The following is a 14093-nucleotide window of genomic DNA, read 5'->3' as shown; positions in this document are numbered from 1 at the left end:
GTCTGTGAATTAAATATAATAATAAGATGAAATGCTTGAAATGAAAGTGTTAGACTTCCGTTCCCAGGAAGCATGAAGTGAAATTTTAAAATCATCATATAACAGTTATAATGAACTGAACTGAATTGGATGTTATCTAGTTGGACATGTATTGACATTTGTTGTGAACTGAAGGCTATATGATTAAACGGAACTAAATTAATTTTAAAATTGAACAGATAATTCAGCTAAAAGCTCTCATATCTTAACTCCTTCTGAATTTAGGGGGAAATTGCCTACAGTGAATGATATTGTAATATTAAAATCATTCATTTTTACATATCTAATGTCTACATTTGCAACTATGAAGTACAATAGGTTCAAAATGTTGTGACAACTAGCATCTTGTATACACAATATAAAAAATGCATAGAGACTGTCATCAAAATATACTCATTATGCAGAGGAATATGTAATTGTGATGTGTTACTGTATATTACAAGGTCGATAACAGTGATTTAAAGACATGTTAGCAGCATTTTAGTCCTATAGCTCTTTTTTCCTATAGCTATTTAAATCATGCTTTTTATTTCTACTGTTTTAATGTACCTGTAAAGCACTTTGAATCGCCCTGTAGTTGAATTGTGCTATACAAATAAACTTGCCTTGCCTTGCCTATAGCTGGTGAAAATGGAGATCATTTTAATAATTTTATGGAAAAAACACATATTTAATCAGCATTTACTTGAATAAAACACATTAGAAAAGCTCTCAAGTCAAGTACCCGAGTACATATACTTTAATGTTACACATAATGATGTTCAGACACAGCAAACCTTTCAAAACACTTTTATTTTTATCCTCTATGCGTCCCAAAAAGAGAAGCACACAAACAACATTTCCTTGGTGAGTTTTAACAAGGCAGTGACACATGTAGCTCACTGTTTGTAAAGCATAAAATGAACATTGCCTTACCTGCACCAGTCTAAAAAACACTGAGACGAATCAGACCTCTACATGTAAAAAGTTTTGTATGAGCTGGCTCGATTCTCTAAAACACAACAGCATATAACAGCATTAAATATAGCCATTTCCTTCATTCACATTGATAGAAAAAAAAACTAAAAATAAACAAAACCAAACCGTGACTGTGGGCTCAAGGACAGGAAAACATGTTGACCTATCTTATATAATTACCCTTCATTTAACACTGTAACCATAATACAAATGAAAGCAGATCATAATATCTCATGCTTTATTTACATTCAGAAAAAGAGGCTGATGACAGATGGAAACAGTGAGAGTGCATGTTTACTGCTGCAGTTGCAGGCGTGCGCCACTGCTTTAACAGAGAGGTATCCTACGTGTGCGAGCGCAGAACGACAAGCGACCTTTGCTTGAGCATCAGAGAGCCGTCACCAGGGGAATCAGCCATTTCAACGCCAACCAGTGCCATGGTGACAACACATGGAGGGAGGGGAGGGGAGGTGGGATACAGATCTGATTAAATGATTGTTCTCACAGTAGCTTTCATTTGGTCAATCTTTGGACTTTTTTTTTTTTTTTAACTTCAGTGCAGGTATAATTATCCCCAAAACTAACTTTGGGATTCGTTTTCTGATCAATCAACTGCTGATTTTTTTTAAATATAGGCATCTCTGTTTTTTGTTATTATTATGACAAGCACAGTTGATATCTGGCTTGCTTTGGGTTTAGTTTAGACTCACTTCTGGTGTCAGTACTGAAACTTGGCACGGACCGATTCAAGGTCAGATTTATACATTTTTTGAGGTGACGAGGCTGCAGTTTTTTGGCCCCCCGAGGCCTAAATTAGGTCAAAAAGGGCAACTAACCCAACTCTTCAGAGGACGCTAAATCATCATGCTTACTATTGTCATTGAAGTCATTTGATACTATAATCCAGACATTTTGGGTTTACAGTTAAAACAGATAAATGTTGGTGCAATATCTTGACTCCAAAGTCCATTTAGATTGAATTTAAGTCAGTCATGACAAAGAAAAGGAGCAAATCTTCACGCTTGGGAAGTTTCACCTGACATAAGATGAATTTCCAACAGCAGCACCAATTTGGAGCAGTTGTAGGCTGCAGCTGCTGGTTATTGAACAGGGGAGTTGTGATACACTGATATACATCGTTACTGATGATAAGCTTGATTTAATTTTACTGGGAGAAAATATTTTTTGCATTTTTTTTAAAGTTCCACGCTTCCTTCTTAGAGTGTTACTCGATTGCCAGTAATAATAACAATAATAATAATAGTAATGTTGAAAAACAGCAAAATATTAGGCTTTTGTGTTACTGTCGCAATAATAACACATTAATAATAACAGCTTTTGGCCACAATAGAGTGAAATATAGATAACATGAAAGCACTATGATGAAGGATGTAAAATTTAAAAAAGTAACATAAATGCAAAAGCTTAGTTTGTGTGGGAAAATAAGAAATGTACATTATCAGAAAATATATCCTGAGAGAGGCTTTTGTTGTCTTGTAAAATTGGCATCTGATTTATCTGAATATCTGTAAGTGAATCTCTCAGTGTTCAGCGTGATTAATTTTGGCCACATTACAAACAGCGTAATGAAACAATATCAATAAATACACAGTAATGTCAAGTTACATAACTGTTAAAAGCTACAGGATGTCAGTTCTGACAACAGGTTACACAAAAAGCTTTTAAAGACACCGGAGTAAGCAACAGAAAATAAATACAACACCTGCATTTAATGGGGCTACAAGTAGGCATTCATTTCTGAATATCATATTTCCAAGACATTTTCCTCACTGGTTAACAGTTTGGTTTACAAAACATCAGGCAGTATGTGAAAAAAACAACCATAAACTCCTTCTCTTGACTTACAAACAGCCCCAAAACAAAATAAAATCATATTAACTGTCACACGAGACAAAGAAGACACATAAAACCTTAAAATTAAGAAGCTGCATCTGAAAACTTTCGAACAGTTGCTTTAAAAAAAAAAAACAACCCTCAAATTACAGGCAATTACAGGCTCTAAACTGAAGAAGAAGCATGATTGAGAGAGTAACACTATGCAGTGCATAAGTCTGAATATCATATAATCTGCTTCAGAAACTGTACAGTGGAATAGCGCATTTTAGAGTTAACGTCACGAACAGAAATGAAAAACTGTCTCCAGGCTCCTCTGAAAATCCAGCACAGTCACACACACAATCCAACTCACAAACAGACTTGACATTCGCAGTTAACACAAACAGGTCCTGTCTCATGTAGCCCTGCAATATCCATCCCTGCCTCGGGTGGGAGGGAGATGCCATGCATATTCACTGCAGGTGCAGCAGGTGCGATTATGGCTGAAAGAGGAACATAACTGAATGTTGACAGCTCTCCCTGCGAGTTGGACGCTGGCGCAGCAGCTGTTCAAGGTGTTGTTTTAAAGCCTGAGTACAAAATGGCTATGCATCAATAATCTTATGAGGTGTCTATGGCTACAACATATTACATGGTTCCATTCCAAGACCAGTTTGCCCCTATGCCACGCTCCTAAAATAGGAAATTCTTTGTCACATTGTCTTCCCTTTTTTTTCCCTTTTTACATTCCTCACTTTTTTCATGCATCTGTAACAACACTGTCAGCCCTGATCCAATTAAAATCATGCTATTAGGTTTTGGCTTTGGAACACTTTCCGCTGTAGCTGAATTTCTTTTTAACAGTACCACGTAGCGTAAGCCTGTTGAAAACACCCTTACTAAATTTTGTTAGGTACATAGGCTTTTACAAGTATTCATATAGTATATAAGAAGAAAAAAACATGATTATCCTGTAGCGTTTTTGGGACTAACGAGAAGAAATCTCTGTGTTCCTAATGCATCATCACATCAGTGAGCTGAATATATTGCAAATATATTATCATATATCCTACAATATAAGCAGGTGGTGCATTATATACAGTACAACATGTTCTGGATGTTTACAAAGAGTATGGATAGCATATTTCCTTTTATGTCTTCAATATCATATTTGCTCTTACGTTTGACATATACAAAGGAAGCAAGTTCAACATCAAGAAATGACAGTAAAAGACTGTAAAAAATTTGAAACCAAAAAGAAGAGGAACATTCAAGGTCTGCTTGGTGAGTGTTAAAACAGGGTTCGTAAATGAGTGCAGACAAAGGTTACATGTGTTGGATATGGCACCGGCATGAGGAGGATGACTGAGAAGCCCCCGAGAGCAACTTTAATGCTCGTTTTTTGCCCTAAAAGTATTAAAAGCATTAAAAGAAGCTGTGCTGGATGCAGGCATGCGGATCACTGCAGAAAACAACATTCGGCCAAGAAAAGAGAACTGATGCACATCACATGACAGAAGCAAAAGCAACCGGGAAAGATATGTTCAAGTAGAGCAAAAAAGACCTCTCGCTGTGAGACGCATTGCAGGAGAACTGTGAACTTCTACTGGAGCTGTTACCTTTAACTGGTCATGAGAGGCCAGAAAGGAGGAGCTGCAACATATCATGTCTGCAGCCACACTGTCCACACTGTTTCAACTGGGTACCACCTTTACTGGAACATACAGCAGCTAAAATCTGTAAGTTCCAGCTCCCGCGTGGAATGTGAATACATCGTGAAGATGTGGCAAAAGAAAGGAGCTGGAATGTAGTGGCTCCATAATACCTGGTGTCGTTTCAAAAGTCTATTACAGTGCTTCACATAAGAGCGGTGGTTGCAATCCAACTAAAATCTGATCATTAGTCATCTATAATGTGATGACAGTTTAAAGTGTGTAAACATGTTTGGTCCCAAACAGAGAAAAAGATCAAGAAAAAAGGTGGGAGAACGTGGCTGGAGAGGTGCCCTGAAAGAACAAAAGGGGAGAAAAGGAAGAGATGCTGGATGTAGTCTGCATGTGGCGCCCTGTTTGATCCACGAGCAGCCCATTATCTCACTGCACAGTCTGCTGCTGCACCCACAGGCCTCAAAGACACCTCCTCTCTGCAGATCTCTGACCTCCCAGCTGTTCCTCACACCTCCTGCACCAACATCCTTGCTGGTTTTTTCCCAGCCACTCTGCCAGTCACAGGATCTGCACCTCCTCTGTTAGATGAGAAGATCGGGGTGCCGGGTGGGGCGTCGTATTTGGGGGAGAGCATGGGGCAGACCCTCACTCCTGCTCCCCCTTCAAGCAGAGCTCCAAACCCTCCTGGATCTCAAATAAAAACCTATGCAGGGAGACAGCTTGCCGCTGGTAGTGCAACGTCGTGCCGCTCCCGGCGCCCCCACCCCGTCTCACTTTTTGACGGCCTGTCGGTAGCTGTGTCTCTGGCCTTCCTGACGATGCTTGCTGCTGCAGCCGCTGGCTTTGCTGCTGTTACCTCCATCCCTGGTGCTGCTGGCCTGGCTTGCCAGGCTACTGTCCTGCAGCGTGGGGCTGGAGTGAGCCCTCTGCAGACTGTTGTCCTCCAGGAGCAGTGACTCAAACACAGACAGGTCGTCCTCACCGCTTCGGATCTTAGCCCGCAGCAGCATGATGTAAGTCCCATATCGCGTTTTCTTATGAGAGTACACAAGACAGATGAAATTAAGATGTGAAAAATAAAGACCTGACAGACTGAATCTGATTGTTTTTCCATTTATGTCTCCCTGACTAAAGCTCACCTCAAAATCCAGATACTCATCACGCTGGCGGTACTCTTCCAGCTCGCGGCCTTTGACTTTACGGTCAGGAGGAAAAGAGCGCAGCTCAGCTAACTCTGTGGATATGGCCCTGAATCGAGATTCATGGGATCTGACCTGCTCCTCCTGAAATCAGAGGGCAACACCATATCATGAAGGAGATGTGGCAAACAAAGTTAAAAAAAAAACTTTTAAACAGTCCACTTGTTCTCTATTCCTAAAGCAAGTGTTATGCCCCTTTGCATCCTCACTGGCCTTGTGGTGGCAGTGAATGTGAAGGTGTACACAAAGCATGCCTGGTTTGGCTTTTCTCAGTTATACTTATCAGTTCAGTTAACTAATTGGCTGGTGGAAGTTAGAATGAGCCCTGGGTAAAACTGAAAGTAAATTTAAAGATGTTTTTTTTCCCAGATTGTATGCATAATTAATAATTACTATTAAACTTATTTCAAGGTGACTACATTGACAACTCCTGCCCAAGGGCCGGGGGATAACTTGAGAATTCAACTTTAAATTAATTCATTAAAAGTAAGGCTTGTTAAAGCTGTGAATTTATTGATTTCAACTGCTTCCATCAAGATTTCTTCTCTACTGTTACAATCACGTGGTGATCTTGGTGGTATGATTATAATGCTACTCTAAGGCTCAAAGAAGACTGCATACCTGTCTGTGCAACCTTTTGCTGCCTCCTTTTTATGTCTATTTGCATTTGTTTCTCTTACATTTCATGTAAACTTTGTCTGATTCTTATTTTTGTGTCAAATGTCTATATATGTCTGTACGTACAAGTAGTGTTAAATAAAGTTTATAGCTATAACTTACTCCGTTTGCTTTGCTTATCTATTGGCACATTTGGATATAAATGACAGGGAATGTCTTATCTTTGTTTCATCTTTAATACCCCCGTTCCACCTCTGTACCCATCAAATGGAACAGGAAGGTGCAACAAAGATGCAACAGTCTTCCCTGGAACAGACTTATCTCAGTCCAGGATGATCTCCCAGTGAAAACAGCCGTTAACGTAAGTAATACCTCGGGCAGTTTTGACATAGTTCCTGGCAGAAGCGGCCGGCTAAATTTCTTCTGGGAACCGATGGCTGCTGGAAACGGAGGAGCTGAGAACATTGCAGCCACCGTGTTGATGTGAGTGATCCAAGACTGCATCTGCTCGGCGTTCCTGTGATGGATAATTCATATGCAGACATACAAACACAACAGTCACATAAAAATGCATTAAAAACAGTTAAAAACACATGTTTGTAGAACCCCCAACCCCCCCTTAGATAAAAACTGTACACTAACATCAGCACTTGGCTGACTTATAACATCAGTGTAGTGATTATCAGAGAATGTAGTGCTGATGTTGACAAAGACATGATTCTGGAGCCAATTAATGTGTGTGAGAAAAGAGCCTTTTTTTCCCCCTCTAAGAGACCCGTTGGGGCCCATGAGAAATATCAGATCGAATCAGACAGCCTTGCTTAAATCCCCAGGACAGACATAGAGAAAAAGAGAAGGAGAGACAAAGAGGAGAGATACAAAAAGAGGAGAGAAAGACGCAGAGATGGGTGCAGTATCTGGGACAAATGCAAGCTGCAACTGGAGCACAGAGCCTGTCCTCCTGGGGGTTCAAACATGTGGCCATTCATATGCCTCTTCCTAGATCCTGCCAACACACGCATACACCTTCACCTTGACTGTACATGCTGTTCATCATTGATCTGAGTACACTGTTAGCTAAGCATGTAAACCAAGGGTGGACGATAAGCTGTGACTGGATGCATTATATTGACAAAAGACACTATTATTGCAGTTTTCACCCACACGTGTTAAAGAGCCTCTGGCTTCACGTTTTCCACCAAGTTTGGAAGCAAGAAAATCCTGTCACCAATACTTCAGAACCACGACTGAAAGGTTCTTACTTTTATGTAATACAACATTTGTGCGAGTAGTGGGGACACAGAGTATCCTGCTTAACATTCTAGAAAATGGCAATCTACTGGTAATTTCAAAACTTTGAGAAAAATCAAATAGCCTCGCAATAAATTAATCTCAAATTTATCCTGAAGGAAGACATCAAACCCAAACAGATGAAATTATAAAGAATTATTGCTGCAACCGACTGGCTGACCCCCACGGAGCCTCAATCTCATCGATCATTATGGAGTCTGGAAGTACATGAATGATGCTTGGCACTAACATGACGCGCCAGATGGTTTATTATACAGAACCATCTGGGAAACCGTTGTTGGAAAGTGCTTGGAAAGTGTCTCTCGAAAAATATTTGGCAGATGATTGGATAAACCATTTGTCTATTCTTGTCAATTACAGACAAACTTCAATCAGTTAGATTAGTGGAGTGAAGTGAGTTGGTAAATCAAACGCCTGCTGGAGCCAGCAGCAGCCAGAAGAAATAACACAGCTTTTCTCTCAAGAAAAGCATCCATCGTTAAGCTAAAGAACTCTTAAGTAATATAACGAATGCCAAGCCTTTTAAGGACAAGCCACTGTTGACTTTCTTCAGGACAAAAAACAACAACCTGCAGCTGTTGGTATAGGAGGCTGGTTGGTCCAAAAAAAAATAGTGTCTTGGTTACCAACACAGAGCTTGAAGACTGGGTTAGAATCCTAAACCACAAGTATCCAGGTTCCTCACAAGTTAATTACGATGTAGTTTGAGAGACTTGATGCCATGATCAAGGCAAAGATGGCTCAAACCAACTATAGAGCAAACATGAAAATATACAATATATAAAAGGTTTTAGTAGGACAACTTCTACCATTAAACATTTAGACTGTTGTCAAACATTTACAGTAATCTTGTTGCTTAGAAGGGTCATTTAAGTTTATTCCAAGCACAATTTGTATGTAAAAGATGAGAAAAAGCTGTAGCCACTTCTGTGTCTGTGACAATGTTCTTAGTGGGTTTGTGATATTAATCTCTACTTTCACATGTCTATGGCCAGCTATTGTTAACACTATCATTACAACAAGCTGTTTCCCATTGAATGAAAATGAATACATAGCAGTTCCACATCAGGGATTACTCCCATTCCGTGAACTGAAGGTTAATATCTAAGTCTGGCATAGTTTGGCTGCCCTCTTTGCAGAAAGTTCTTCCTCAGTTTGCAGCAGAGCACAGTTTCCAGAGGTACGCTGCCACTCAGGACATCCCATTTTCTTTCTGCCTTCAAAAGTCTTCTATTTGTTTTAGCTCCTAATCTGAAGATTCTGATTCCAGTAAATACAGATGAAAATCAAAATGAAACAACCTGCCAGGGACTTAAAAATGATCCACTCGGAAATACGGCATTTTTGCTGCATCTACTTGTTGAGGACGCACCTCTAACAACTATATGCAGCTGAAGATGAAGATCTGTAATGTATTTAGTTACAGGCAGACCAAAAACAGACATTACAATTTTTAATTAGTAGTAATTTCAATCTTTATCTTACACTATATCTACAAAAGCGGTAGTGAGAGCAAAGTTAATGACCCACCAAGCCACACTAGACATGATAACAGAAAATACACAGGTTTAACTGCATGTTCATGCATATTTCATTAAACAAAAAAACAAAAAACAAAAAAAAGCTCTGCTATAGATACTGTGCAGCTGTCCATGCTGTTTTATGTAGGTTTGATTTATGAGACTGTCCTCAGCCAAAATACATCTCCATGAGATGTTTGTTCACGCGTTTGAAGAATATGGGACCTCTAGTGGTCATGAAAGCAATTGCATGTAAAATGTAAGAATGACATCTTTAAAATAATGGATTTTACTCCAACCAAGTGAAGTCATTGACCAAACCCAAGCAGGAAGTGACAAAGTTTTTGTCCTATACATGTTGTGTTTACATGTAACCAAGGCAACCGGAAAAATGACATCGATAAGGGTGACGGCTGTGTTGTAAAAAGAACTTTAGACCAAACCACAATCTTTTTATAACCCTAACCAAGTACCTGAACCCATCAAGGAAGTCACAACTGAACATAACGCAGAAGTGTAAAAATAGTTGTCATATGTTGGTCTTAAACTCTCGTCATGAACACATTAATCAACCCTGAGAGAAAACGCTCAGATGAGTCGTATTAACCTTCAGCCACTTTTAGGGGTGGTACCTGTTAGGGCGCCACAATGGGTCGTATTCAAGGCTATGAACAAACCACCTTTATGATCCTTTCAGTTGGATTGATTGTATAGTGTGTGTTTGTGTCCATCCCAGCTCTGTGTGAAGCTTAAAGGAAAATAAGACTCACGGTGCCTGGAAGAGATACACCCTCCAGTCAGCAGTCCGCAGGTAGAAGACATTGGGCCTCTTGCTGTAGTCTGAAGCCTTCATTGCCAGAGAGTGGTGGATGGACACTGCGTTCTTCAGGTCCTCGTCAGAGAGCTGCTTATCAGGCCGGTACTCTCCCTGACACGACAGGTATAAATAACACTCAATATGGCGGCGAGCACAAAGGTGGCCTAATGTTTTTAAGGAATATCTTAACAAGATTATGCAAAATCTACCGAGTCATGTTTTTAAAAACTTGATGTTGGAGCGTGGGCAAAAGGAGAACGTGTTAAATTTAGCTGTGGACTGGAACAGCCCTCGCTTTGATGAAAAAGACTCTCTAAAAGCTCTTTTTAGCAGAATTACTATAAGTCACAGACAGATTTGCGTCAACATTTCCCCAAAGTTGTGCCGTGGCCCCACTCAGAAATGAAACCACTGATCTTTTCAAAGCTGTAGACACGCTGCCTTCATTATAAGACATCATTATTTAGAATGAAGGAGAGTTTTTCATTTCATTCTATGACAGGAGAAGAGAGTCAATCAACTACAACTTGGTACAAAAAAAATCAAGGCAAGTCTGCTTCTAAAATGAGCTTTTTTATCCTTTTTTTTAAAACACATCTTCCCTGTTTCGCAAAAAAAAAAATAAAAAAATCATGCAGCTCTGAGTGACTTTTAACCAAATGAAAAACAGCCTAAATTGGCAACATTTTGTTTTAATTTACTCTTAGTGTTGACTGTATTGACTCCTGGTCCAGACTCAGCCTGTCAACAAGACTTTATCTTTCCCGACCTGATCTCTAACAGGTCATTCATGCTTTTATATCATCTCGCTGCATTACTGTTAACAACATAAAGCCTTAAAACAAAACACTGCTGCTTGGCTTTACACTTAAAGACATGTGAGTTGCAGTCAGTCGGTTTTAAATTTAAAGACTTTATAGAAGGCCTTCATGGTTTATCTTGTAGTTATATGACTGCTTTCTGACCCTGAACAGGATTAAGTAGGTACAGATCATTGCTGAATGGATGGATGGATAGAACAACATCCATCCATCCATCAAGTCATTCTCTGAAACCTCTTTATCCCCGAGCATGAAATCCTCAGGTAAAAGGTTGAATCCACAGAATCTCAGTCACGATTCAAGACTAAAAAGAGCAGCAGATCTGACTTTTGCTGTCAGGATTCTTAAACTGCAGCTGCAGAGCCAGTAATGCCTTTAAAATCCATCTCAGCAGTCAGTTCTAAACCAGTGTGTTGCTTTTATTTCATGTCATTGCTCAGAATTGTATTCCCTTTTATGTTTAATTGAAGGCTTCTATTTGACTCAATTCCGTCATGGAATTTCTGATGGGTAGTTCACTTATTTAAAGCCCAAATTGTGAGAATCAGTCTGGAGTCCAAATCTCAGGCTGGCACAGTTTTCTCTCTGTTCAGAGGGAGGTTGAAGCAGCAGCAGCCTGTTACGCTGGCAGAGGTCGCCCCATGACAAAGCCAGGCCCGTCGCTCCGTATGCGTCCTCTGAGCGGTGCCAGAACCCGGCAGCATGGGCGCATTATGTCACCACTGCTCTTCCAAACGTAAAAAGGAGAAAGCAACTCCTTTACTGTGTTGTATGCAGGTATTATCATGGGAAGAACTTTACTAAAATGAACCCCAGGGATGCAGATTCACCTCCTATTATCAATCCCGGGTGTTAGGATTATGAACCATGAATATCAAAACAGGAGCTGGTGCAGTTTTTACAGCCTTTTAGACTATTTAACTGGCAAAAGTAAAGATGCATATGATATAATGTGAATGACACTGTGAAAAACTTACTTTCTGCAGATAGAGAATTAGCCCTTTTAAGATGGCATAGAAAGTTTTCCATCCTCTCTTTCCTCTCGGTGCTGCGAGGAGAAGAAAACATGTCATTGTAACTAATAGGTACAAGAAGAGGACACCAAACACATGCAAATATAAATCATAATGAACGAAAGCCCAAACTTCCCAGAGACACAGTTCCCCGACACCAGAACACCTTAATAATAATAATGAGCTGGTTTAATGAATGTGTTTGCACACTACTGCTACCAAACATATCATTTTGCTTCATAGATAAGCATCTCTACAATGCGTACATTAGAAAACTAGTTGTCATTCCAAGAAAACGCACACAGCAGTAGCACTTACACAGAGAACATATCAATAATATAGCATTTCAGGTTTAATATATGTTTATGTGAAAATGTGCATCAGATATGTAAGCGTTGTGTTTATGTCCAAAAGTAAGTAAGTACGAGCACAGCTGAATTTAAATCTGGTATTTGATATCCAACACAAACATGTTATAAATCATCTTCAGCAGCTGATAGTGAGATGTTTGGGTTCCACAGAGACAGTAAACAGCAAACTTGGTAATCCGGAAACAATTGAAAATGCTCAGAAATCTTTGCTCTGAATGCAAAATGTAGCCGATTAGAAAAGTAAAACATCATTAATGTCAATATTAATGTTAATATTTCTGGCAGCACTTTCTTTGTTTGGTGATTCTTACTGTCCTCTTCTTCTTTACATTAACAACAACATCATAGATAACATATTCAGATTCCATGTTTGTATGCGTTTTGAACAAATATGAGAGACTGAGGAATTAGTGTAGCATAACTAAATGGTCTTTAAGTTGTTAATGGGCTTCTAATAGGTGCTTAGGATCAGTAAATGTGTTCATGATGCTGTTATTGACACTTTACATTTTTTATAACTTAAATTCTTTATAATTGAACATATATATATTGTATATATGATCCATTACCAAATGCTTATTAAGTGTTTCAATGCTTTTTAGCTGAGTTTTTGCAACTTTGCTTTAAATTCTTGGCCAAGAGGAAAGGTTGGCACGGATAATTGTTTTAGCTATTTTTGAAGAAGAAGACTTAGCATTATCAATACAATTTTTTATTCTTTTATCAGGTCTTAAAAAATAGTGGATACAAATTTGATACAAAATAATAGTCGTAAAGTCACACAACATCACTGTCATGTTGTTCTTTTTGCTTGAAATCGTAGTGACGGTAGGAAGCAGCAGCTTGTATAATGGGCATTTTCCTGCTGGTGAGCTAAAAGACTCATTGTAACACACATAACTTTTTTTTTTTAAATCAGAACCTTTTAAAAACGTCACCTGTTTTAACACTTAAATGACAAATAACTGATCTTACTTGTATCGCAGGGTTTCCACAGGTTACAGTTTAAAACTCGGCTAAATTAAATCATTTTTATCTGTAAAGCATCTTTATGATAAGTGTGCTAATTTAAATATTTTCTCGGATCAAAAGTGGTGAAATGCATCCATCCATCGGTGTTATGTGCTGGTTTTAAAGTACTGCACAGTATGTGCTCTGCAGTAGTAGGGAGGCATTCTGCAGCTTTGTGTAGGAGAAATTTGTTAAAAGTAGAAAAAGCTCCAAAACTGACACTACAAATTGAGTGAAAGTCAACTTTAAAACTCGTACTTCTCTTTCCGTCTGAATCTGCGTGAACTTTGCGGACCAGAAATCCGTTCTTGTACAGCAGCATTCCCGACGGCTCCGTCTCCTCTGACAGGGGCTTCCCACTGCTACCCTCCCTCTTCATCGGTTTAGGGGCATCAGAGTCACACAGGTTGTCCCCAAGCTCAGAAAACGACTTCCGCAGCTCCTCCTCATCACTATGGAGATAAAAATAATGAAGAAAAGACTCCATGGTGATCAACACTTATGTGTCGTGTCTCGTTTGCAACGTGAATACACACATCATCATTCATCCTGTTTATTTGCCTCTCACTCTTCGCTTGTTACAGAAGGAACAGCACAGGACAGGCAGAGATTTCACACACTTACACTTGTTCACATGAGTAATATCACTCTCTGCTGCTGGTTTCTGAGCAGAGCATTCGCTCTTCAAGACATTTACAAAGCAGCCCTTAACTGTGGGGAAAAGGAGAGCGTAACTTTTACTTCAAAGCTTTAACCGTATGCTTTCCTCTCCCCTCCGTGCTCCTCTTCTCCTGAGAACAAAGTCCAGTCTCCTGGATCAAAACGCACCAAAGGAAAAGAGTGATACCATCTATCTTTCTCCAGCTTTGAGGTGAAAAACAAGGGCATCTTTACCCAAAAAGGCAGAGTCATC

General features: G+C 39.4%; 1 protein-coding gene across 5 annotated transcripts in view; it reads right to left on the bottom strand.

Moving 5' to 3' along the window:
* Nucleotides 1–812: 812 nt before the first annotated feature.
* The window catches only part of LOC142374377 (PH and SEC7 domain-containing protein 1-like), a 59423-nt gene continuing 46142 nt past the window's right edge, over nt 813–14093 (bottom strand). For all 5 annotated transcript variants that reach the window (XM_075458028.1, XM_075458029.1, XM_075458030.1 and 2 more), the window contains 6 exons: nt 13439–13632; nt 11763–11833; nt 9918–10075; nt 6689–6833; nt 5639–5782; nt 813–5533 (listed from right to left, as the gene is read on the bottom strand). In XM_075458028.1, coding sequence (XP_075314143.1) covers nt 5270–5533; nt 5639–5782; nt 6689–6833; nt 9918–10075; nt 11763–11833; nt 13439–13632 — 976 coding nt within the window. In that variant the 3' untranslated portion in view covers nt 813–5269. The remainder of the gene's footprint in view (nt 5534–5638; nt 5783–6688; nt 6834–9917; nt 10076–11762; nt 11834–13438; nt 13633–14093) is intronic.

This window comes from Odontesthes bonariensis, chromosome 23, assembly GCF_027942865.1.
Source record: "Odontesthes bonariensis isolate fOdoBon6 chromosome 23, fOdoBon6.hap1, whole genome shotgun sequence".
NCBI lineage: Eukaryota > Metazoa > Chordata > Actinopteri > Atheriniformes > Atherinopsidae > Odontesthes > Odontesthes bonariensis.
This window is presented reverse-complemented; position numbering and strand designations above follow the sequence as displayed.